The sequence below is a fragment of the Echinops telfairi genome, unplaced genomic scaffold (genome assembly GCF_000313985.2).
Source record: "Echinops telfairi isolate 266 unplaced genomic scaffold, ASM31398v2 ScPeMD7_7424;HRSCAF=8462, whole genome shotgun sequence".
Taxonomy (NCBI): domain Eukaryota; kingdom Metazoa; phylum Chordata; class Mammalia; order Afrosoricida; family Tenrecidae; genus Echinops; species Echinops telfairi.
The window spans coordinates 77,271,891-77,299,629 of NW_022111324.1; the positions used below are offsets into that span (position 1 = coordinate 77,271,891).

The following is a 27,739-nucleotide window of genomic DNA, read 5'->3' on the forward strand; positions in this document are numbered from 1 at the left end:
CTCCCTGGGGGATGGACAACAGAAAAGTGGGTGAAGGGAGACATCGGACAGTGTAAGACATGACAAAATAATAATAATTTATAAATTATCAAGGTTTCATGCAGGTGAGGCAGGGGGAGGGGAAAATGAGCTGATACCAAGGGCTCAAGTGAAAAGCAGTTTTGAGAATGATGATGGAAACAAATGTACAAATGTGCTTGACACAATGGATGTATGTATGGATTGTGATAAGAGTTGTACAAGCCCCTAATAAAGTGAATTTTTAAAAAGAATAATAAAAAACAGCCTAATGATCATTATTCAGTAAACATTAACAGTATCAGCAGACCCTTTGACGCATGCTGCAAATAGAAAGATGAATTACATTCCCTTGCAAAACTTAAAGGGTAGGTGGTAGAGATAAAATAAGTAAGGTGTACGTTTAAAGGTCTGAATTGCTATCATAAGGCACATATATGAACGTTTAAGAAATAGAAGTCAATCTAGATTTCAATAGTTAATTGTAATAAGACTAAGAAGTTATATATGGGCATTTGTGGTGTAATAAAATAAATCCATTTTTGACATGCTTAATTATCATTATTTTCCAATATCACCAATTAGGGATTTTTTGTTTCATTCATAGACATAATCAAATTGATAAGTATAAGTGAAAAATTGAGAAAGAAAGTAAATTAAGATCATTTTCATTTTCTCGCTCTTTTAATTGTTAATATTATTTAATTTAAACAATAGTATCATTTTGTACGTTGCTAACTTTTAAATGGACAGTTTTAGCTCTCATATTAAAAAGGCATTTGAATTTAAAATAGAGTTCTAATTTAATTTTTGTCCTAGCTTTCTAAGGTTTGTGGAGAGAAACTTACTGAGTTTTCCTTTGTACTGTCACTATAACTTTAAAATCCAAAATAGTTTTTAAAAATATTTTTTATTGGAACATTGGAGATACATTAATATAGTATAAGATTCTAGTGCCTCAATAATGATGAAACCAAATTTTAAAGTCCCTGAACCGCCATTGTTAGCAAAGTATCCAAACTGAAAAGTTTTAAGCAAGTATAACTATTGAATGCCAAGATTTTTTTTTAAACCTTGTATTTGTAAACTAGAAGCAGATGTAGCAGACCTGTGCATTAACTGTTTTTCACTTCTCTAAGAAGATACACAATCTCTTTATTTAAATTGAATTGATTTGCTAATTGCATTTTCAAAATATACTTCCCTGTTTGTAGAGAACCAGGATTATAAAATAAGTAAATATAAAGGATAATACACAACTCTTTTAAGATACCATATTTGTTCATCATGTAATGATATATTAAAATGATTTTACTTAAATGTTATGTGTGATTAGTACCTGTGTTTTACTCTTGTCAGAGAACCTCTGACCTTGCTTACATAGTGTCATTTGTGATAAAACTGAATCTTTCTAAAAAGTTTACAGTAAATGCTTGGTACTATACATTTAAATATCAAATATCAATTAAATATATAGTCTATTAGCAGAGAAAGAGAAACATCTTTGTATACATTTCATTAAAATTTAAATGATGAAGTCTTAAGAGGGACATGTTATAATATTTAAAAAGATATTTTACTGTGAAAATATACATAACATAAACATATACTGTCTTAACAATTTCCACATGTATAATTCAGTAATATAGATTGCATTCGTTATAAGTTATGTGACATTTTCACTAAATTTCCAAAACTTAATTTCACTGTAATAAAATGAGTTAATCATGTTGCTAAAAGTATAGTGAACTATTTCCTGTAGTTAAAATTTGATAGTATATTTTGTATGTTGACAGGAAATTGAAGTACCCATTTTACATTAAAAAATCTTGAACATGTTACTTGGCTTCCTCGGTTATGCATTTATTTATCTGTATGTAGAAGTTATTAAATTTGATAATCCTTGATACTGTCTATATTTTAGGCTCTATTAATAGAAAAATGCTATTCTTAGAAAATGATTGTATTTATTTGTATGACCTCTAGGGGGCACCAAAAGATCTAATTGCAGGCATTGCCTGGTGGATTCCAGCAGCTACTGATCTTATTTTTTCAATCCAACAGGTGTGTGGAGAAATGCGCTATCAATTGAATAAAACAAAAATGGAGAAGGATGAGGCAGAAAAGGAGCACAGAGACTACAGAGCAAAAACTAACAGGGATCTTGAAATGAAAGATCAGGTAAGAGGTGACAAAATATGAGTAGAGTAACTAATTACATAACTTTCTTTCTGAAGTTAACGTGGTTTTAATGTATCTACCAAATGTAATCATCCAGTTTATACTATTAAAAGAATTTAATTTACAGTTTCTTAAAATTATCACCTTTCATATGAAATGGTGAGAATACAACTGCATGATATAAAAATCCAATTTGACAAGTCATAAATATACATTTGGATATGTATAACTATTACTTACAAAGTTAAGGAAAAAAAGTCCTAATGCACATTTTGAACTTAAAATATACATACATAAACTTCTTGAAAGATGACAACTTGAATCCAATTTTAAATGAAAAAGTTTTAAATTTCTAAGATGAGATGGGTTGATATGTAAATATGTCAATCAAATTGATCGTTGGCAGAGTGAAACCAATTTTAACTAAGATAACCATGAATATTTTTATTCAGGAAGCTTGAATACAGTGAAATGATAAATCTTAGGGGGAGGAGGACTATTTAATTTCAGTGTGAGCAGATGTTTTCTGTTACATCTTTGTTGAAATAATTTAGATAGTACAATTTTAATTGACAATATGGATCACATTATTAGAGAGGCAATTCTAATAAGCTGACTTTTGATTTGCTCTTTTTGTATGACAGTACAGACTTTGTCGGCTCACTGGTTTATATTCAATGAAAGCAGACTATTTGATCTACTCACATTAAAGTAATAAGATGAGGTTCTTAGTGTCAGTATTTTAAAGAAATTGCTACAATTTTATTCAAATGTATAGCCTCAAGTAAATTTATTTCAAATATATTTCTGGTTCAGAGATCTATATCATATTTTTCTTTTCTTTTTTAAAAAAACTTTCATTGGGGGCTCTTACATATCTTATAATCCATACATTCATCCAGTGTGTCAAGCACATTTGCATATATGCTGCCATCATCATCATTTTCAAAGCATTCTCTTCTCACCTGAGCCCCTGATAGCAACTTCCCATTTCTTCCCCTCCTCCCTCACCTGCCTTCCCTCACAGACCCTTGATAAGTTATAGATTATTGTTTTCATATTTTACATCATCTGTCGCCCCTCACCACTTTTCTGTTGTTTGTTCCCCTGGTAAGGGGTTACTATATCATATTTTTCAACCTCTTTTCCATTTGATATAATCAACTTGCCATTTAATTAAAATCTAGACTACTAAAATAAAGTTCTGCGCTCAGACCTCTGTATTTAAAGCGTTTTAATAAGGTTTTATCTTTCAAAAGATATTTTCATTGTTAACAGTGTACAAATAGGGAAACTTACTTGATCCAGTTGGGGGCGTCCGTGTTAGAGAAATTGAAAATCCTTTTAGTGGGCTGACGGCCTAGGACTGCCAAGTCAAATAGAGAACTTTTCTTTCCTGATGTAATAGAATTTTTCTTACTCACTAGTGTGTAAATATTATATGACTTTGTCTTATTCTACCACATCCTAACAGGGTACTATTTTGGACTAACTAGAAAAATATAGCAAGGAATAATCTCAGAGTTATTTAGAATAACATTATAATTTTCTGGATAGAAAAACACTATAGGAAACAATAAAAAAACCAAAGTCTTATCAATACATTTTTAGCACGGATTTAATTTTAATTAACCAGTAATGACGTGGACGCTAAAGTTGCAGATTTAAAAAAGAGCAGTTTTTCTTTGTACAACTTTTCTAATTATTAGTGAAGCGTTGCCAGTTTTCTTAATGGTTTTGAATGATGTTTTTACATGAGATGTGCCCTTTTGGGTCATAGCATTAGGAATAAAAATCCTGGAACAGTTAAAAGGTGTTTGTGATGTGATGTTCTTGTTACCATTTCTCTTGCACGGAAAGTGAGGAAATCTTGTAGTTATGCTTTGTCACTATTTTGTATTGAACAGGCAATTTCAGCAAAGAAAGTAGTGGTGTCTCATTCCATGGATGATTTGGACTACCAAAGCAGCAATTGTTCTTTGGTCTTTCAGCCATGACCTGACCTTCTGTCTGTATGACCAAAGTGCTACATTGCTTAGCCACCATCTGCACTCAGAAAAATTTACATTTAACTTTTCAAAGCTGGGATGCCCGGCATTTATTTGAAATACCTCTTAATAGTATAAATCATGCTTAAGTTTTCATTATATAATGAAATTCCGAACAACAGAAAGATATCTCCAGGTTTATAAACAAGGTGCCTCTCGCAATATAGTCATTTTATCCATATTTTAGTTAATCTGACTGCTTGATCCATTTTTAGAGAAAGTGGGAAACTGAGATTGGAATGTGGGGAGAACAAGAGCTTTTTTGATGTAGACAAAACAGGGCAAATGGTTGACCACCAAAATAATTTTCCTTGTGACCTGCGCCATGACTCTGGCATAATTAGAAGGAAAGGTTAGGAGAGCAACAATGACAGTCTATTCCTCCCACTTTCTCCTTTTCTTTTTTAGATTGTGTCAGGACTGATGGGGTTATCCTTTGTATCTCTCAGCCCCAGAGGATGCTCATTGCACAAACACGCAAAAAGACATTTTGTTTGGAGGAGAATGAGAAATCTGTGCACTGATTTTTATTAGAAATGTTTTGTAGACAACAGGCATATCTATGGAGAGAGAAAAGTCAAAGGAATCTTACAATGAACTCCCACATTTCCATCACTTAGGCTTATCATTTGCCAATCCTATTCCACCCATGTCTCAATTTTCTTTTCTGCTTTCTCCTCTTTGTTTTTCCTTTGTCATGTTTTGCCTTCTTCATCATCCTCTTCCTCTCTGTGTACTTAATACACTTTTTCTAAGATTTTAAAATTAGTTTTCAGACATTGTTGTTTTGCCCATAAGTGCTACAGTGTGTATCTATAAAGCAAGTTTTTTACATAAACATTATCAGTATTACACCTAACAACATGAAACCATAATTCTTGAATATCATATCATATCCAGCTCAGATTCCGATTTCCTTGGCTGCTCCCAAAGTATTTGTTTTACAGGTGGTTTCTAAAGCCAGAAAAACAGATATATTTTCCTATGTCAGAATACTATGGCATTATCTTGTCAGTAGGAATTACAGGGAAATCTCAGTAAAAATTCAGCTTTCTTTGTCTTTTATTGTTTTATTGAATCATACATAATATTTGGATTGTGCTCTACATTTATAAGATGGCTGTTAGTCATTCTAAAGAAATATGAATCCTATAGTGAACTACTTGGGAGAAAAGGGTTACATGTAGCATTCCTGATTATGGCATATATCCAGAAAACAGCTCCTTAGAGCCTGAAACTATGAAGTACATACTAACTTGAGAACCTTAATACATTCTTAATACATTCCAGAATTAGGGATCTGCAGAAAACCCTGCTTTACCCTGTCATTGCCAGGGTTAGCTAACTTTGAACTGAGTGATGCGTGAGTGGCATTTTCTTTGTCAACCTCCATCTTGGTAGAGAATGATTCTGCATGTCTCTTGTTCAGTTGTGTTCAGTAGCCATTTAATTGTGTATATAATTGTATATATGTTTAGTTTAATCACACACACATATATGATTAAAGGTACTATTCTGTCTTGGAAGAAGTAAAGCCAGAATGCTCCTTAGAAGCAGGGATGACAAGACTTTGTCTCATGCACTTTGGACATGTTATCAAGAGAAACCAGTTCGTAGATAAGGACATCATGCATGATAAAGTAGAGGGGCAGTGAAAAAGAGGAAGACCCTCAACTAGATGGATTGACGCATTGGTGGCAGCAATGGGCTCGAACATAAAACCAATCGTGAGGATGGCACAGCACCAGGTGGTGTTTCCTTCTGTTGTACATATGGTTGCTATGAGTTGGAACTGACTCAATGGCATTTAATAAAAATAACAGCAAAGGTACTAAAATATAAAATCTTTTCCTTATCAGTTTCCCTCCAGCACAGGGATACTCATAAGTGTGTATAGACCCCCACAGATATCTAGGGGTGGGCATGTACTTGTGGCCTTCTGGCTTCTTCATAGTTACCCTTCCTGCCAGCCATTGGACCTGTGCACTGGAACTGAAGGCCCCAGATTCAATCTCTCCTTCCACAAGCTTCCAGACTGGTGACTCCCAAGGGACTACACCATTAAATGCTTGGTACCTTTATCAGGACTGTGCATGAAGCTAGACTTTGAGTTGTCCATTGAGTGCACTGTGGCCCTATCAGCCTGGGGCAAGGATGGTCATTACATGCCCCGTTCTAAGATTTCAAGGTGTACACACTTAGATTCACATATAAACTTCCTCCAGGGGCAGAAGAAATGGGGTGGGGAACCAAAGATACACCTCTCCATACCCATTCCCTCTAGCAACCCGACCATGGTAGAGGATGGGGGCAGGAAGAAGGAAGTTGCATGAAGAAGATGTTTCCAAGAACTGGCACAAGCTACAGGGAGTCAATGGAGAGGCAAGGCTGCAGGCAAGTCAAAGCTCCAGCTCCAAGCTCCCAGCAAATGTTTGAATGTCGCATCAGATATTACTTACAAAACATATATTCCCAGATAAAATGTTTAAGATTTTCAATATGTCAACCACAGAGCATTAAACTGCAAGTGTAGGGCCCTTATGAATATAAAACCCTGTGATTGTAGTAGTCACCTGCCCATGAAACTGCCCAGGCTATGGGGATAGACGATTTGTTAGGGCAATGTATGTATTTATATATATATATGTGTGTGTGTGTGTGTGTGTGTATGTATGTATATATATCTATATATATTTCTCTATTCAAGCCTGCATGTATATTTAACATGTCCTGAACCCTGTGTCTATGAAACAGGTTTTGCAAACTACTATCCATGGGCCACTTCTGGCCTGGTGCCTTTTACAGGTCAAGTTTCATTGGGATGTAGCCACACATGTTGATTTTTATCTTGTCTGGCTTATGTACTAAATCACTGTAGTTGTGGAGTTGTGGCAGAAACCATAGAGTTTACACAGCTGAAAATATTTCCCTCTGACCCATTCTCCCTATTTGAAGTATAAGGTACCCTGGTGACATAATGGTTACTCATTCTGCTCCTAACCACAGGTCAGCCGTTTGAAACCAACAGCTGCTCCGAAGGAGAAAGACAAAGTTTTCTACTTCTGTAAAGATTTAGTCTTGGAAACCCACAGGGGTAGTTCTATCCTGTCCTATAGGGTCTCTATGAGTTTGGAATTGATTGGATGACAGTGAGTTGGTTTATATTTTAAGTATAGAACTTAAAACTGTATTTTAATGTTCCTTCTATCTTACTAGACTGTGGGACTTTGAGTTTGAAGATCCATTAATCTTAAGTTATAACTTAAGTGGTTTTTGAACACTTTGCAGCAGAGAAAATATGCCGCATCCCTGGACTCTCCGTCAACTGAGTGTTTGACTGGCTGCAAGGACATTATCTTATTTGTGGCACATGGCTTGATGACTAATTGGATAAAATGCTGTGTTATATTTACAGCTATGTTTTTATCACCCCCACCCCACCCCACCCCACCCCACCCCACCATTGCAAAGGTAAGAAGAATGGCACAAAAGGCGTACTTACAAGTACGCTCTATGTTATAAATCTGGAATTGTAGCTACTATTAAGTGTGGAGCATTGAAGTTCAGAATTCCCTTAGTGGGATAATCAAAGCAAATATTTAAAAGTGGAGCACAGATGCAAAAGAAATAAATCAGGAAGATTTGTCTAGAAAAAAATTAGAGCAGAAAAGGATTTGAGGTTTGTTTATGTTTGTAGCAGCATGATCTGACAATGCCATACTGGCAGTCAAGAGGAACATGAACTGTTTCAGCACAGGATCGGCTTTCTCAGATCAGTTGGCCTAACTGGTAGCTGTGCTGAGAGAAATGTGATTATTTCATATGTGCATGGCTTTGTATAAGTTGAGAGGAAGGCCTGTAAGTCCCTAGCCTAGCAAATCACTTAAGACCAGAGAAACAAATACAGTAAAGAAAAGTCGAAGAATTGTACAGAGAAGACAAGTATTACTCAACTCTCTGCAAGAACTTGACACATTATTTCAAGGAGAAAGTTAAGCATCTGTTCTAGATCTTCAGTATGGAAGAAAAAGATCAAAGATATTGAACCCCCACAATTGGAAATCACAATAGACTGAAATAATACTGTTCTGACAGTTGAAGGATTTAAATAGATTGCTACAGCATACAATGCTATTTTCTTCACTGTAATTTTTAGTTCCAAATTGTAGCAATATGCTTTTTACCTGAAGAAATAGCTAATGGACCTCTTATGGTCTACTGTCATCTACTTTATTCTGGAAAGTTCCTAGAAATGTACTATTGCATCTGTTAAATGTGAATAACAACCTTTCTTTCCCCTCTACTTAAAACTGGCATCTGCAGGTGACACGAAAGGCAACTTCCATTCATCTCTGTTCTCTGCTTTGTGTTTGTAAATCTATATACTCTCTTAAGCTGACCTTTTAGGAATATACTGAGGTAATGGCGGATTCTTGACAGCTAGACCAGAGACGTACCCAACTACCACCTACAATTGCACTTCTGTCTCTGAAACATGACTGGGAGAGAGGCCACTTGTACATGCCTTTAGCACATGTAATCACACTGTGCCGGTGATGACAGAGAAGCTCTCCAGTGTTCTTCACACCCTGTTTCAGTGCTGTGAGGCTTAGCACAATCCTGGCCCTGCTCCTCACTCAGCCGATAGCAGTTGAAGGGGGTCGGGCTCACCTAGACCAGTACACTAGACACTGTGGGGGCTGATAACTGGAAGACCCAGGTCCTGCCCTTAGGGAGTTTATGTTCTAGTTGAGGAGACAGAGTACACAGATGAACATGCCTTAAGAATAGTTGCAAAGCAGCATATCGACAAGTGCAAATTAATGTAGTGTGAACTTCATGCTGGCTACAGCCCATGAGAGGGAGAATCTGGTTCAATGTGTGTGATGCAATGAAGCTTTTTTTTTTTTTCTTAAATAGCATCTTCCCTAAGTATGCCCTAAAGCATTGTTCAGCATACTTAGATAAATTTGTGTTCTTATCACAGCCTACCCAAGATTTTTGAGAAAATCCTTCTGCCTGGCATATGTCTAATAAATCAGTGTCTTTTGTTCCTGTCCCGTGTGATGCTTGGATGGAACAAATTGGAGTTATTTGATTATGAAAATAACTTAAATTATCCCCATTTAATAAAAGTCTTAAATTACTGAACTTACTGTTTTTCTAAAATACCATGTTAAATTAGTTTCTTCACTTTAAACAATCATTTTTTTGGTAAATCCACAAAATTAGCTGTAAAAATTAAGTTATTATTATTTTTAAACAGAAAGCAACAATTTAGAAACCATCAGTGAAAAAATACAAAGTTTAAAATCTTTTGAAGATTTAATAGTTAGTAACTTTGGCAATAATTTGGTCTGGGGATTGAAATGGTAGTATATATACACATTATTCCAGAAACACTATTAGAAATTGATATGCTCACTAGAGAGCCTGGTAATTTATACTTGGCATCTGATTTTCCAGAAAATAATTTGTTTCCAGTGTAATAATTTTTTAAATAAAATGTCTAAGCAATATCTCCAAAAGCAATAAAGTTTTCTTTTATGTCCTATTTATGAAGGGCACAAATAAAATATAAAATAAGTTTTTTAGAAATAATATTCTTTATGGAATAAAAATATGGAGATAAACATTTGCTTTTGTTTCACTATGTGACTATAAAACAGTAAACAAACCCAAGTAATATTTTTGTATTTTCAGGAAGTTATACTGTTCCTCTGCTATCTTCACTGTAGAAATGCAAGCATGTGTCCTTTAATGTCAGTTGAGCAATGTCCAGTTGCATATACATCTGTGATTGCTATAAGTCATAATAAAGTTCAGAAATCCTGATTGGAGAACAGGATACATCAAATGTAACAGCTTCCCACAGGCAACGTGTGTATCATATGTCTCCCGTATCTAAAGTGGTTGTACTGCAAGGAATATAATGGCACAGTACATAGATAGTGCATATGTTCTGGATAATTGTGATAAAGACCTATGTTATTTACTTATGTATGAGCTGTATGGTACTTACTATTAAAATGTTTACTGTGTAACAGTATATGCTTCTGCTTTGAAACAGCATTATCCAGTGTTTAGTATTGTAAAGTTGTAGTGTTATCTCTGTTTAATTTTCTTTAGAAAATGTTACTGTGAAGTGCAACCTAGCAAAACCAGTGATAACACTAGCAGCAGCAAGAGGCAAAGGGGGAATGTTGATTTGGAAATTAAACAAAATGATTTTTAAAAACATTGAGGTGTAAAATCACTGAATGCTACAGTTGTGATTTAGGCGTGTTTCATTGGACAATATTGACAATCATCAAATGAAACAGTTGTAGCATATGAAACAATATTAAGGGACAGGCTTCACTGAAAACTACAAGACTGAGGAAAATGTGAGCGGGGCCTCTCTCAGATATGAATGTGGATTGAGGATTAAACACAAAAGTGAATTCTTATTAGCAAATTGCCAATCATGAAGTTTATTCCAGGTGTTCTTTTAAAAAACAAGAGTAGACTATTGCTGTGGTTTTCACACAATGTCCAAATCACATGACATCCTATTTCATAAAATGTTTCCAAGTATTAACCAATGTTATTTTCAACTTCAGTAAATAATAATATATATTTTATTCCTTAAAGTATTCCATACTTATTGCAACTTTAAAATGTAGACTCAAAAGGCCAACCTGCAAACCTTGCAGAATGTCTTCTTAATTATCAAGTCTGCAACTATGATAGCTTTCCAGGTGGTAGCAATTCTTTGAATATGTGTTTATGTAGGCTGTCAGGAAGGGAGGCATAGAACAGCTACATAATTTTTATAATAGAAATATTAGTACCAATATCTATATTTTAAAAATCCACTGTCCTTGCATCTATTCCAACTGATAGAGACCCAGTGGGTCAGAGTAAAACCATTCTTTTGGGTTTCCAAGGTTTTAATGGGAGCAGAAAACCTTATCTTTCTCCCAGTGGCTGCTGGTGGGTTTAAACTACTGACCTTACAGTTAACAGTCCAACTTGTAACCTGCTATACCACTAGGGTATGGATAATGAAGATGGGAGAAGAGTCGATGCATTTGAATTACGTATGTTGTTGGCAAAGAATAATGAAAGTACCTTGGACTGCTACAAGAACAAGCAATCCAGTCTTGGAAGAAGTGCTCTTTAGAAGAAAGGTGGTAAGACTTTGTGATGCATACTTTGGGCATGTTATCAGAAGAGACCAGTCTTGGAAAAGGACGTCATGCTTGGTAAAGTAGTGGGTTAGAGAAAAAGAGACTGTCCGGGAGATGGACTAATACAGTGCCTGCAACAATCGGCTCAAGCATAACAATTGTGAGGGCCAGGCAGGTGTTTCCTTCTGTTGTTCAGAGGGTTGCTATCAACAATGACAACACTTTAAAATATTTATTTATAAAATATTTATTATATAGTTATAAGCACATTCACAAAAGCCAATAATTCCATCACCCCAAATTGCAAACATTTTGTCTTTCTATTTTTCATCTTCCATTTTTGTCCACATGGTGATTTGATGTGCCCTTGCGTCTGTTCCAACTCCTGGCAACCCTGTGTACAAAACAACCCCCAACCCCGATCCGGTGCCATCCTCACAATTGTTAGGGCTGAGCCCATTGTTGAAGCCACTGTGTCAGTCCATCTGTAACGGGCCTGCCTCTTTTTCACTGCCCCTCTACTTTACCAAGCACGATGTCCTTCTCTTGGGGCTAGTTTCTGACATCATGTCCAAAGTACGTGAGATGAAGTCTCTCCATCCTTGCATCTAAGGAGCATTCTGGCTGTACTTCTTCCAGGACAGATTTGTTTGTTCTTTTGGTAGTCCACGGTGCTTTGAGTATTCTTTGCCAAAACCATAACTCAAATGTATTGATTCTTCTTTGTTCCTTTTTTAATATCCAACTCTCACATGCATATAAGGCAGTTGAAAAATACCATGATTTGGGTCAGACTTACCTTATTCCTCAAGGTAACATCTTTGCTTTTCACCACTTTCAAGAGGTTTTGTGGAGTGGATTTACCCAGTACAATGCATCATTTGATCTCTTGATTGCTGTGTAGATAGTACTTGTAAGTAATAAACATTGCCTAATATAATTATGATCTGCTGGTTTCACCTCACGTTAGCTTAAACATTATTTTGGTTGCTGCCGAGTCTTCGTGATCACTTTTAAATGGCCAGTCATTTGATTTTGCAAAGGAAAATGACAATAGCTCTGCTTTTGAAGAGAGCACACGCCGTTACAATTTTAGAGCTCTTTTTCCTAAGCTTCATTTGTGACTTTAATTCAAAAGCGAGATCTTGAGTACACTTTACTGGCCTATAATACATTTCTGCCTTAAGAAGGAGAATATGTAAAAGTACACAAATAAATACTTGTCAAAAAAGAACATGGTAAGTATCAGCAAGCTGAACAAGGAGATCTGGATTCAGGGAAGACAGAGATGTCATCCTTGGAGGAAGGTTAATATATTGCCCAGCATAGGGAGGGGGAGGCATTTGGCTTGAATATCCAACATAGTTGCTTGAACAAATGAATTGAGGGTGGTGGTGGTAGGAAAGTAGGTACGTCCAAGGAACATATATACCTTTTCATTCCATAACATTCATGTATAGCCGGTCTCAGTACTTCAGGTTCTACATATCTGTTCTAATACTTTGCCCATAGAAATGGGACTTTATGACTCATACAGACAATATATGTCTACTTATATGGCAGGCTGTATAGTCAAGCAGATAAGTTTTTGATTTTTTCAGTAGTATCGTATCATCTGTCAGTGATGGGGAACTTTTTTTCTGCCAAGGATCATTTGGATATTTATAATGTCATTCATGGAACATACTGGTCAAACATTTGTTTCATCCCTAATGTGATGACTGGAACTGTTTCTCTTTAGTTAAATGTGTGATGTTAGCTGGTATTAATGATTTTGAAGGTCTAATATGGTCCACCCCTGATCTATGTAATAGAAAATATTTCAGATTTTCATGTTTCAGATAACATGATCAAATATCATTTATTAAATATGTTACCATCAAGTAGAATTAATTTTCTAGAAGGAAAGCACTGACTAATGATGGAAGAGAAACACAGAGTCTCCATCTGTGTCACTTTGTCTAGTAATTGATTGGGAAGTCTAGAGAAGATGTCTTGCTTAGGCTAACGTGGACAACCCTCTCTGAGCCTCAATTCCTCTCAAACTGAGAAGGGTCAATGATATCTAAGGTTTTCTCTAACTCTACATTCCTATGGTTCTAGAAATATAGTAAATGCCTTTCTTACCCCTGTGGGTATCTGAGACTGTGACTCTTATTGGGAGTAGGAAGTCCCCTTTTTCTCCTAATGGGCTTTCTACTCTCATAAGGAGTTACTCTTGGAAAGCCACAGGGGCAGCTCTACCTTGTCCTGTAGGGTCACTATGGGTGGACATGGACTCAAGGGCAGTGATTTTGGTTTGGTTTCTTAACTATGAATTTTGTTATTAATAAAGTCAATAAAATTATACAGAATTTCAGTGACCGTTGTACATTTTCTAGTTAGTCATTCTAGTTTTATAAAAGCAAAATTCCTGTTAAGATTATAAGAATCGAATTTTACTTCCAGTCACAGTAAAATTTGGATAATATTTTTTCAATTGTAATTGATAATTGAAAAATGAAATGTTTATCTTTTTAAATAGTTCAATATAATCACAAAGCAGACATTGTTTAATGTGCAATAAGGATTACAGCCCCTTGAATTAAGAGTGATATTCTACTGAAACAATTATAGACCAGTAATCTGTCAAATAGAGATGTTTTTAGAGAGTTTTCACAAAATCTCTGAAATGCAATACCATGGACCGGAGTTCCTCACCCATGTGGACTGGTATTTGCAGCATCAGCAGTTAATGTTTTCACTGTCAGCATTTTACTTGGTGCCCTCTTAAACGCAGCATGGAATGAAATGTTGTGACAACTCTCGACCCAGGTGACCTAGAATATGCTCCTGATAAGATGTTGTTGGTTGTGGGATTTTCACCTTCTTTTAATTGTCAAATAGTAACAATGAAAAAAAAATTCTGTTAGAGATTTCACAGATCCCTGGCATATTCCCCTGACCCTCACTGGAGTCCAGTGTGAGATTTCTTTGACTGAGATGCTAGATATAGCTGTTAATATATTGCAAAGTATTCAGACTTTCATGTTACTCTATTTAGCAGTCAAGTTATTAATTCCTTTTTGTTTTATCATATATGCTTCACTGGACTACTTAAAATAATTTCAACCTGTAATGAAAAGAGAGAAATGAGTGGTGACCTTATTTTTGGCCTTCCTTCAGCCATTACCAAGAATTTCTGCAGTTCCCTATAAAGAACAAGCAATTATTGTCTGTATAAAACCTAGCCTCTTAAAACTGAAGTTCTAATGATCTCTCTCTCTCTTCATCACAATAAATCATGCAAACAATAGCATTAGCATGCTTTCGGAAATCAGGGTCATTTATTCTCAGAGACAGTGGCAAGTCAGGCAAGAAAGGAAGGTGAAGATAAACTTTTTGAGAGACTCAAAAAGACGGAAGAGGAAGAATTAACTGTTCCATTAGAAAGCTAGCTCCATCCGTACAAGTGGCACCTTTCCTACTAGAGCATTCCTTAGCTTGCTCCAAATTTTCTTCATAGAAGTTTTCTGAAGTCATATTAGATAAAGTTCATATCCTGGTTTGAATGAGAAACTTTTGGTTCTTATTTTTAGCTTGTCTCCAAACTTTATTTCATCATAGAATACTAGAGCTGGCAGATGGCTAGTGTTTCTTCCCTAATAACTGGATGTCTGTGGCGTACATAGTGACTAAAGCTCAACCCAGTAAAACCAAACCTACTTCCATTGAGTGGATTTTGAATCACGACCCCGTGTTTACAGAGTAGTACTGCGCCATCGGTTTCATGACCGTGACCCTTTGGAAAGGTCTTTCCAGAGAAAGACCAGGTATTTCTTCAGAAGTCCCTCTGTGTGGATTCATGCCGCCCGTCCTTTCAGCTCGTAGCCAAATGCATAGTTGTTTGTGTCACCCAGGAACTCCAATTTAAGCCCTAAAAGGATTTATATAATAAGAACTAGGCATGTTTTAAGCCAATAAGCAGTCAAGACAAGCAAATATATGTATCAACTATCTGTTTGTATTAATAATCCATAGATGGAATCCTCATATACTCTATCTTTAGATATAGCTTACAATAGTTAATCCTATATTAATAGAAAATATAAACAATGATTATTGACTTTTAGCGGGTGAGGGATGACTCTTGACTTTTTATCTTACCGTATAAGTATGTTGGGAGATGAAAGGATAAAGTAATTCTGGGAAGGTGAAAAACTCAAACAAAAACTCACCACCATCAATGCCGACTGACCCTGTAGGGCAGGCTAGAACTGTTCCTGTGTTTCCCAGGCTGTAACTGTGTACAGAAGTAGAAAGCCCTATCTTTCTCCCTCAAAGTGGCTGGTGGTTTGGAACGTCAGACCTTTCCGATTGCAGTCCAGCTTGGGAAGATGAAAAGGAAGGCCAAGTGCTCAATAATCTAACTAGAAATGCATGGCATTTAGAACAATGAGTATAACCAGTGGGAAAAAGCCTGTAAGAAGCAAAATTATTAAGTACGGAGGTTTGGGCAGAGGCTGTTGTTTTTTTACTTGAAGATTTTTAGTGCCATGGGATTTAGGGATTTCTCATTAAACTATATACTTTTGAAGAAAATGTAAAAATTAAAGAGATAAGGATGAGTAATTAAATAAGCACAATAAATAATATCCTAACAAAAATAGTTAATCCTAGAAACGTGATGTACTGATTACTTTGTGGAGCATATCCTCAAATATGAAGTCTTTAAATGTTCAATTTGAATACTTCAGATTATATCATTAACTAGGAGTGCAAGAAGATTCCCAGAATTTTCCATGTATTAGAGAAAGAAGAAGAAGAGGAAAAAGGAGAAGGAGAAAAGGGGGAAAGATAGAGGGAAGGAGGTCAGGGAATAGAAAAAAAAAGAAGTAAGAAAAAATGGAAAATTATTTAGAAGGCATTACAAACATCATTTGCACGAAATGGTACTGGGTTATTGCCTCTCAACTCTGTTGCACATCAAACTGTAATTCAAAAGAGGCCAACATTCATGAGTGTAATCATAACTTGAGAAATTCTTTTTCAAAAGTAGATCAGTCAGTATCTTTAGTAGGGATCTACAATAATGAATTCTTATAAAACTCTAATTGCTTTAACATTAAAGCACCCTTGTACCTGACAGTTGAGAGGATCTTCATGTAGCTTGGTGTTTTTTCAGAGGGCATTTTTAAACCACTGTTAGGCTGGGTTGACTAAATAAATAAATCCAATAACAAATCTATTAGGCGTGAGAAAGAGCTTTATATCAGGAAAACATCCCAGCCTAGTCTAACTCAAGTCTATAAGTCTTATACTAGTTCATAAATTCCTCTTTAGACTCTTATAGCCATTTGGAATGATACAGAATGCAGGAAGATCACAGGTTGATGGGGGCAAAGTCATGTGGACTCAATGGTGGTGTTATAACATCTCAGGGCTCTGGCAGCAAAGTCAGCCAGCAGGAAGGTGAGGGTAACGAGAGTGAGGGAGGGTCCCAGGGCTCTCCTTCTGAGAAGGCCACACCCACAAGGAGGCACCTTCAGACTGTGACCTCATTGACTGCTTGAATAGCACCCCTATACTTTTATATATCTTCAACTTGACATGAAATTATGTAACTACCACAAACCACCCCTTGCCAGCTTGACACCTTTACACAACTCTTTAGCCATACATAAGTTTTAAAACAAAAACAATAGTAAAAATTGTATTTGTTCCTAACAAGATAAAACTAAAATGCATACAACTCAAGATGTGCCAGCCCTATATAAACATAATATTCTATAAGTGAACAAAAATATTCTATACCTAACAATTACAGTTATGTGACAACTTACACCACAATCCTATCAACATATTTCTCTACCATGAAAGTTTGTAAACCAGCCACTTCATGCCTTTATCCCCCCCCCCCCCATTTTGGGGTATCTAATTTCTATACTGCCTATTTATATTGACCCAGTGCTCTGAGGAGACAAACATGATCTTTGATGTGAAGAATTTTCATTGTAGGTGGAACCTTCTAAGTCTGCATCATAAGCAAAGTCAAATCAGGACAGGCCATCCATAAAGTCATCAGCAATGTGCATCAATTCACAAGCTCAGAAACCTTATCTTTCCCTGGTTGGGTTCTGGGCAACTCAGTGTGGGTCGCTTTGCTTTTCCTCACCAGGGTGTCCATTGGCTGCCTCACCTTTGGACCATGGGCCTCTTTACAAATTCTCAAGAACCCTAATCTCCTTGAGCTAGGTCATTCTATAGGCTCAGGTTCCACACAACTCTTTGAACTTTAGACTAGCTGGTCTACTCTCTTCTCCTAGTCCCTGTGAACCAGGTCCATGGGTGTCAATGGACAGATTCAACCTGTCTATTGCTGTGTTTCTTCCACTTCTATTCAACAAGCCCAGGTGGTCACCTAGCAAACATTTCAGGCTGTCCACAGGTTCTCTTTAATGTTCAGTCCTACAAAAGAGATTTTACCAGCTTCAGGAGCAGCCAGTTCAAGCTTCAAAAAGGCCAACTGGCTCCTTTTTTTTTTTAGTCTTCCAACAACTCTCTAGACAAGTCTTTTCAAAGGCAAATGTAGTGTGCGCTCAAGGCACTGGGTGAGGTTTACCTTTTCTAAGTCGCCTTTGCTGGCATTTCCTGCTAACTCATTTGACAGACCCAATTTAATGTCTACAGGCAGTGGGCTTATAAACTCTATCTGCTCATACTTTTCAATAATCATTGCTATCACATTATATCAATAACAATAAGTAGAAGAAAGCAATATAATCTTAGTACAACCAGGGCCTAAATACAAACCTTAAAACATTCAAATTCAATTCTTTCTTATCTAATCTATCCTATTCATATACAAATAAGGCCTTAGGTCTCCGCATCAAGCCAGGGCCTGGCCTTCTGTCAGTCATGTGACTAAGCAGCATGACCTCAGAGAAGTTCATCACATTCATTTTTCACCAGTTCACTTAGGAATAATCAAAGACAAGTTCTAGAATTCAAAACCTTTACTTCCCCTTCCCTCTCCAGAAAACAAACCAGAAACTGCATGGCCATATCTGACCTCTGGCTAGCTAAAGAAGAAAAGCTACCGTAAGGCAGAGGTCAGACTAGCCCCCACTCTTCATCTTTATGGTTTTTCTCTACTGCCGCACTCCTGGCACCATAATGCGGTAGGCTGTGCTAACTCTAGAAACAAATACAGGGACACTCATATATGGGTAAGAAAGAGCTTTATATAAAAAAAAGAATTACATAGCAAGGAAACATCACAGCCCAGTCCTACTTGTCCATAAGTCCTTCCTCAGACTCACACAGCCACATGCAATGATGCAGAATGCAAGAAGATCACAGGTTGGTGGGTGCAGAGTCCTTTGGAGCCAGTGGCGGTGGATGCATCACAGGGCTCTGGCAGCAATCAATGCCAGCAGTAAGGTGAAGGCAGAGAGAGGGAGGAGGTTCCCAGGGCCTGCCTTCTGAGAAGGCCACAGCCACAAGGAGGCATCATGAGGCTGTGACCTGATTGACAGGTTTAATATCACCCCTACACTTTTATATATCTTCAAGTTGACATGAAATTACATAGCAACTACAACCACAATAGCAATGAAATATGAGAGGTCTTCAAAAAGTTCGTTGGAAAAATCCCATTATTTCTTTTGTTCTATCCACTTTTTGAAGACCCTTCATATGTAAAGGTATATTTAGTCTCCTCTTTTGAAAAGGCTTGCAGGAAAGACTAAAGGGAGGGCTCCAGGTCATAAAGAACAGTGGTTTGGTGGGCTTCAAGTCAAAAGACTTGATTGGCTTGTTCCTTTAACTTTAGAGATAATGTAGACCGTGAAAAGGAGCCCAAGAATTTAGCAGGCTACACAAGGTCAGCAGTTTGAAACCACCAGCCTCTCTGCAGGAGAAAGATGAGGCTTTCTACTCCCGTAAAGATTTACTGTCTTAGACTTGATATAGTGGATACCCAAAGTCCGCCACCAAGACAATTGCACAGCCCTTCTTAGAAGGGCCTAACAGAATGGAGAATAAATCCAGGGTGTGGTGTGGCACATACCTATCCTCTAGTTATTTAAGATTTTCTCCCCTTACTATTATGGTATGTATGTGATATGCCTCATTGGTCATGTTAGATTTGTATATGTTTATTTCTACATTTAAGATCGCTCGGTACATGGTAGTCAGGATAGATGACCCCTCAGAGACACTGACAGGAGTAATGGTTCCCTGATGGTATGGGAAGCGAGGAGGGAAACGGGGATGTAAAGGGGAGAGAGGGGAGTTGATAGCATTGATGATTGTATAGCCCCACCCAATGGGATTGACCAACAGAACTGTGTGGGAAGGGAAGGGATATATTGGAATGAGCAAGCTATGTCAGTAAAATATTATTATATTTAAAAAAAGATTTATAGTCTCAGAAACCCAGAAGAATAGCTCTTCTCAGTTCTATAGTTTGCTAGGAGTGGGAATTGGCTCGATGGCATATAATTGGAATTTGAGTCTATGAGTGTGTTTAAGAGCAATTCTCTATCTGTATACATTTGTTATTTACCATATATACTTGTGCATAAGCTGAGTTTTTTTTATTATTCTTAAATACTTTTATCAGGGGCTCTTACATCTCTTATCACCATCCATACATTCTTCCAGTATGTCAAGCACATTTGCACGTATGCTGCCATCATCATTTTCAAAGCATTCTCTTCTCACTTGAGCCCCAGATATCAGTTCCCCATTTCTGCCCCCTCCCTCCCCTGCCTGCCCACCCTCATGAACCCTTGATAAGTTATAGAGTATTATTTTCATATCTTACCTCGTTCTCCATCGCCCCTCACCAACTTTTCTGTTGTGTGTCCCCCTGAGAGGGGATTATAGGTTGATCCTTGTGTTAGATTCCTCCTTTCTCCTCCCAGCCTCCCTAATCCTCTTGGTATCTCTACTCTCATTGTTGGCCCTGGGCGGGTTTATCTATCTTGATTCCCTGTGTTGCGGGCTCTTGTCTGTAGCAGTGTGCATGTTCTGGTCTAATCAGATTTGTAAGGTAGATTTGAGGTCATGATAGTGGGGGGAAGGAAGCACCAAAGAACTAGAGGAAAATTGTGTGTTTTTTCGGTGTTATACTTATAAATCGAGTTTTTCAGCACATTTTTCATGGAGTTTTTGTGGTAAAATTAGGTGCCTCAGCTGATATTTGGGTTGACTTATACTCGAGTATATATGGTAGTTCTAAGTGCAAATCAAATACCATAAGGAAATATCCTTTATACCCACCAAACAATCAAAAGCAAAGCACACCTGTTATGACTGAGTTGATCTGGCTCAGAGTTACCAAAGTAGAGCTGTTCTCCCAAGGGTTTTTCAGTGGCTGGTTTTTCAGATTTAGAGCATTGGGCCTTTTTCCCTCCATGCACTGGTGTGGATTTGATCTGCTATCCTCTTAAGTGCCAGCCCAGCGCAAAACCAGAAACTCCTAGTACTATGTAGGATGGCTCTATCAAAAAAGGACAGATAACAGCAAGTATTGATAAGAATCTAGAAAAATTGAAGCCTTCATTTACTACTGATGTGATTGTAGAATGATACAGTCAATTTTGAAAACATTATGCCAATTCTTTAAGCAGAATTACAATCGCACCCAGAATTCCACTCCTAGGTATCTAACCAAGAGAAGTGAAAATATATGTTCCTCCTCCTGGGGCTAGGTGACCAACCCAGCAACTCCTTCTTGAACCAGGTCCCTTGGACCCAGCCACCTGAGCCAACAGACACTCTTTCTGGGACTAAGTGCTTGCCCCTTATTGCCTCCTGCCCAGCAGATCACTTACTCCCTGCCTTACCTGATATATAATTGCTAAACATTTTTCTTTCAGTCTATGGATTCTCTTTTCATTCTTTGCATAAAGTCTTTTGATGCACATAAGTGTTTTAATTTTTAGGAGGTCCTAGTTATCTATTTTGTCTTTGACTATGTGTATGCTTTTCATTATGTTCCATAGTATGTTTTTGCTGTATATTGGGGCCCCTAAGTTTGTCCCTATTTTTTTCTTTGATGATCATAATAGTTCCAGGGTTTACATTTAGGCCGTTAGTCCATATTGAGTTCATTTTGTATATGGTGTGAGTTATGTGTCCTGTTTCATTTTACCGTAAATGAAAAATCATTTTTTGAAGGGACTTTCTCTTGCCCGCTTAATGGATTTCAGTCTGTTGTCAAAAATCAGTTGTTTATATATAAGTGGCCTTAGTTCTGAGTTCTCTTTTCTGTTCCATTGGTCTGTGTATCTATCATTGTGCCAGTACCAGGCTGGTTTTTACCACCGTGGCTGTGCAGGCAATTTTGAGGTTGTGACGTGAGATGCTTCCTACTTTGTTGATCTTCTTCAGTAGCACTTTGCTTATCCTGAGTCTCTTTCCTTTCCATATAGAATTGGTGATGAGTTTTCATCTATTTTAAAGAATGATGCTAGGATATGAATTGGAATTGCATTATATTTATAGATTGCTTTGTATAGTATTGACATTTTAACAATGTCAATTCTTTCCATTGATGTACATGCCACATTCTTCCATTTTTGTAGTTGTCTTTTAATTTCTTATATTAATGGAATACTAGTGCTTCTAATCACTGGTTTAATGTCTTGGAGCCAATGTGTAAGCATCATCTTCTGTAAGCTCTTTTTGACCATCTTTCTTTAAAATGTACACTCATACTAAATCCAAACTCACTGTCATCGAGTCATTGCTGACTTATGGCGACACCCTGTGGGTTTCTGAGACTGTAACTGTCCGGGAGTAGAAACCCCAGTCTTCCCCGCAGTGCTCCTGCTGGTTTCAATCTGCTGAGCATGTGGATCACAGCCTAAAGTGTAACCACTACACCATTAAGGCTCTGTTCCCCCATCCTTCTCCTTTTCCCTTTCTGCTTTACTTTACTCGGTATTTGTTATGTCTTTTAATTATACTCAGTTAATATGGCCCTTCCAGCCATAATCCCATGTGTGATATAAATCTGGATTTCAGACACCTTTAAATCCCATTTTGGTGGGCATTATCGGAAACACAAAAACAAAAACCAGGAATAGGGTGAGATTAAGTGCTGACCTTAGTAGAGGTTGTGAGTCTGACCTTACTCTTTGTTTAATGGTTATCTTGGTTACTGTTACTTACAATGGATGTAAGGAATTATAAGCTATAGATGAGAGGATAACGGAAACTTTCTGGAGTGACCTGGGAAAAAGCCTGGCTGATTAAGATTAGTAAAAAGCCAATACCTACTGGAAATATCGTGCCAGAGGCCCCAGATCATATATGTATAAAAAAGATAGAGTGAAGAAGAGATTATTACATTTGGGTGAAATTTCATTGTACCATATAACTCCTCCCAAATGACCTTTCCCTGCATCTGTCCGGTAAGAAGGTAGGCAAGATACTGATAGGCTTCACCTGGGAGTAATTGTGAGCAGGATTTTCTGCAGTGTCATCCTATTGCATAAAAAATGAGCCAACTGAGAAGCAGGGGGTATGATCTCATCACTGACAAGAGCCAGGAGTGGAGTGCATCCTCTGGCCCCAGCATCTGGCCTGACCCTTGGACCTTGGACCCGTTGCCACATGAGATCTTTCCTTGAGTTCTGCGGGACATGCAGCAATTCACAGAACCCAGAGACATGAGTGAATATACTCAAGAAAGGACGGGTGCAAACGGAGCAGACCGTCATTTTTCAAGAGTTGGAGTTTTGTAACTTTTTCAACTTCCAACTCCATGGGACTAGTTTGTTTCTAATGCTTACAAAAGAAATTACCACAGTCGTCTTCCATTATAATTTTAGTGTCCTGAAAGTGTGTTCCCTTTAGTTTATACTCTGCACATTAGCACAAGCAAAATGTACATTGAATCATGCTGTTTTTCTTTCTGTGGCTCACCATTTGCATTTAGAAACAACAATCCAAACTCCTCCTTTCCATGGCTTATAAGACCCTGCAGAATCACACCCATCTTTCGATCCTGTTCTTACCCTCTTTTCTTCTCTCTCCAGGCACGTTAGCCTCATCATTTTCTTTTAGCTTCTAAAATATTTGAAAGCCTTTGAACAAACATCTCCCTTGTGTTCTTCCCCACTATTCCTTTTGCTTAAACAGCTCTTTCTCTTTTCAGTTTTCATTTAAATGCCGTTAACTAAGAGATCTACACAATAAAGTACATCCCCTTTGTATTCTCTCCTAATTCCTTATTTCCTTTATGGTGAGTTATTATAATTGCTTATTATTTTGTTATTTATTAATTTTTTAAAATCTGTGAAGGGAAAGTCTGGAGCAAGATGTCAGTGTGAACAGCTTCCAGCTCTCTCTCCCAGTATAGAAACACACACACACACACACACACACACGACAAGAAAGAACCCTAGAAACTTCCAGAACTATCTAGAAGCCAATCCAAGAGTTACAGCAATTAAGCAAATGTTGAGTCAAGACAAAGGCAACTTCTGTAAGATCAGAAACCCTAGATTTAAAAAAAAAATAATTTTATCGGGGGCTCGTACAACACTTCTCACAATCCATACATACATCCATTGTGTCTAGCACATTTGCATATTTGTTGCCATCATCATTCTTAAGACATTTGCTTTCTACTTGACCCCTTAATATCGGCTCCTCATTTTCCCCTCCCTCCCTGCCCCCCTCCCTCTTGAACCCTTGATAATTTATAAATTATTATTATTCTGTCATATCATACACTGCCCGACGTCTCCTTTCACCCAATTTCCTGTGGTCCGTCCCCCAGAGAGGTTATATGTAGATCCTTGTGATCAGTTCCCCCTTTCTACTCAACCTTCGCTCTACCCTCCCAGTATCGCAACTCTCGCCACTGGTCCTGAGGGGTTTATCTGTCCTGAATTCCCTGTGTTTCCAGTTCCTATCTGTACCAGTGTACATCCTCTGCTCTAGCCTGATTTTTAAGGTAGAATTGGGATCATGATAGTGGGGGTGGGGAGGAAGCATTTAAGAACTATAGGAAATTTGTATGTTCCATCATTGCTATGCTGCACCCTGAGTGGCTCATCTCCTCCCTGCGACCCTTCTGTAAGGGGATGTCTAGTTGCCCACAGATGGGCTATCCTTAGATTTTATTTTATTTTTTTTTTACTCACCTGTCTCTCTCACACACTTCCCAGCGTAGTCTGACCTTATGCGGATGACAGCTTGTACTTTGAGAGAAGAGCCTGCTCTCTGGCTCTAGATGGGCCAAAGAAGACTTTATCTGCAAATTATTATGTGTTTCTGTATAACCTGTCTAGGGGCTGCTTAAAGGCCTAGAGCAAGACTTTTGTCTCAGTTTGGCATGCAGTATCAGAGTTCATACAGTGCTGAAGTGGTAGCAAGGAGTAAACACCTATAAGTGGCTTACAATACAATTTGCAATGTTGTACATGATTTAAACACAAATGCATTTTAAGAATTATAAATATGTATTCTTTAGGCCTATAATAACAGCCAGGGACTTGAAGCAGACACCAGGGAGAGAGTTTCTTTTAGAAATAAGTCTTTCAAAAAACACTACATATATGAGGGAATGAACAAGCCACATGCAGGTTCAGGCAAAGATCAAAACCATTGCCATCTACTCTATTGCAATTGATGGTGACTCTTTAGGACACAGTAGAATGGCCCCCTTGGGGTTTCTGAGACTATAAATGCTTGTGGGAGCAGAAAGCCTCATCTTTCTCCAACCTCCTTGGTGGTTTTCAACTGCTGACTTCAAAGTTAACAGCCTAGTACACAGCCCACGATTGCCACAATAGCTCCTCAGGAAAATATATATGATCATAAATTACCCACAAAGACTCTGCGTTTTCACTTAGGCTGGTCCCTAGGTTTAGGGGCAGCATGGATAAATGTTAAAGGAGCACCTTGCACATTGCCAATTTGTGAAGACTGGGAGACCACTTTTTTGTTCATTCTGTTTCCCTTTCTAACAAGAGCTGAAGAAGCGAAGGAGCAGCAACTTCAGCATCTACAGCAAGACAATCTGTACAAAAATAGTTAAGTCATTGAACAAATAGATGAATATACCCTTCAATAATTAAAAAATAGAAAACCAGAAAATGTTGAGCAAGGGGAAGAATCTGACTTCTAGAGTTACCATATTATTGTATGCATATATCCCAATTTAAACAATATACCACATGATATACAAAGAAACAAGAAAATAAGTGCTATTCAAATGAACACAATAAAATGATAGTAAAGGTCCCAGTGCACACCCAGATAATGAACTCACTAAATAAAGATGTTAAAGCAATAATGTTAAATATGCTCAAAAAGCTAGAGGAAAGTAATAACAAAGAATAAAGGAAATCATGGAAAAATACATGACCAAATTGAAAATATCAATAAAGAGATACAAAGTATAAAAAGATATAAAACAGGATAGTGAAACAAAAAATGCAATAACTGAAATGGAAAAGAAATGACTGATTAAGAGCAGATTTGATGTGGAGAAGAAAGATTAGCAAATTAGAAGACCAAGCCAAACACCTAAACAAAATGATTGCGTCTAAGAAGCTAAAAAGAATGAAGAAATTGAATAATCCTAAGGAATAATGGAGCAATATATACATTATGGTAATCTCAGAGAGAGAAGATAGAGAGGAAACTATTTTAATAAATAATAATTTAAAACTTACCATTAAAATATATACATCCAAGAAGCTCAGTGAATTCCAAGTAGAATAAACCTGGAAAAATCTAAAGCAAGACACGTTATAATAAAACTCCCCAAACCAAAAGATACAGGGAAAATCTTGAAAGCTGCAAAGGAGATAAGAATTGCAATATACAAAGGATCCTTAATAAAATTGAATGACAATGTTCCTTCAGAAACCTGGGAGGACAGAAGGCAGTGGGTTGACATATTTAAAGTAGTGAAAGAAAAGAACTGTTAACTAGAAATTCTATATCCAGCAAAGCTGTTTTTTTAAAATAAAATGCAATTAAGACATTTTCATATAAACAAAACTGGAGCTTTTGTTTTGCCACAGAGATCTACTCCATCAAAAAAAGAAAGGTAAAAGAAGCCCTTCTGGTTGAATCTCAAAGACACTAGACAGTAACCTGAAGCCACAGGAAGAACACAGTATTACTAGTAAAGGACTTTTCAGAACCAAATTAGAAAGCAAGTTTTAGAATATTTTTGTTTTGTAACATTACTTGAAATATGTCATGTTATTTAAAGATAAGTGCATAAAACTATAAATTTTTAGTTATGTTATTGGGTCACAATTACTTGAGATATATATATATATATAAATAAAAGCAGTGACAATAACAACATGAAGCGAAGATGGGGCTAGCCATGTAAGAATGGAGTTTTTCTACACTATTGGAGTAAACTAGTATCAATTTGCACTAGATTTTAATAAATTTAAGATGTTAAATGTTATTTTTATGATAACCACTACAAAAAAATTTTTTTAAACACCCCAAAAAGTAATGAAAGAGATGTTAAGTGGTGCACTACAAAAAATCAGCTAAATACAAGAAAAGTAGTATTGAATTAAAGGAGGGAATATATATATATATATGATTTTTAAAATTCTGTTATCTTTTAATTCAATTTTGATGGGCTTTTTGAAGCCTCCATGTATATGTAATATGTATAGTATTTTTCTTTTAAAATGTATAGTTTTAGTAGACACATAAAACATAAAATTATAGGCTTTCAGATCTTACTGGTAATTGCTTTAAATTGTTTAATTTATCCAATAAAAGGGAGAGACTGAGAAATGGATAAAAAATATGATACAACTATATGTTATCAACAGGAGACCCACTTTAAAGTGAAATAACTCAGATACTAAAGGACAACTATATGGTCTCACTTTGAATTTTGGATCAATAATAAGTCCAGATGTCTATTTTCATCACTCCTAGTCAACACGGCACTGAAAGTTCTAGCCAGAACAGATCAAAAGAGAAAAATGAACAAAAGACATCCAAATGAGGATGGAAGAAGTGAAATTATTTCTTTTTGTAGATATGATCTTTATATACTCAGTGCCATCAAGTCGATTCCAGCGCGTAGTGGCTCCATAGGACAGGGTCGAACTGTAGTTCTCTGAGACTAACTCTTCATGGTACGAGTAGAAAGCCTCATCTTTCTCCTTCAGAGCAGCTGGTGACTTTGACTGCCTGACCTTGGGGATAGCAGCCCAATGCATAATCACTGTGCTAGCATGACTCCTGAGCCTTTACATAGAAAATCCTAAAGATTACAAAAGAGAGGACCTAATGCCGGGGGGCTTAAGTGCAGATGAAATATTTTGA

At 36.9% G+C, this 27,739-nt stretch overlaps 1 protein-coding gene across 2 annotated transcripts in view; it reads left to right on the forward strand.

Annotated features, from left to right (window-relative positions):
* SDCCAG8 (SHH signaling and ciliogenesis regulator SDCCAG8) overlaps positions 1-27,739 on the forward strand; it is a 282,359-nt gene that overhangs the window by 78,509 nt on the left and 176,111 nt on the right. For both annotated transcript variants that reach the window (XM_013003961.3, XM_045298104.1), the window contains exon 12: positions 2,083-2,199. In XM_013003961.3, coding sequence (XP_012859415.3) covers positions 2,083-2,199 — 117 coding nt within the window. The remainder of the gene's footprint in view (positions 1-2,082; positions 2,200-27,739) is intronic.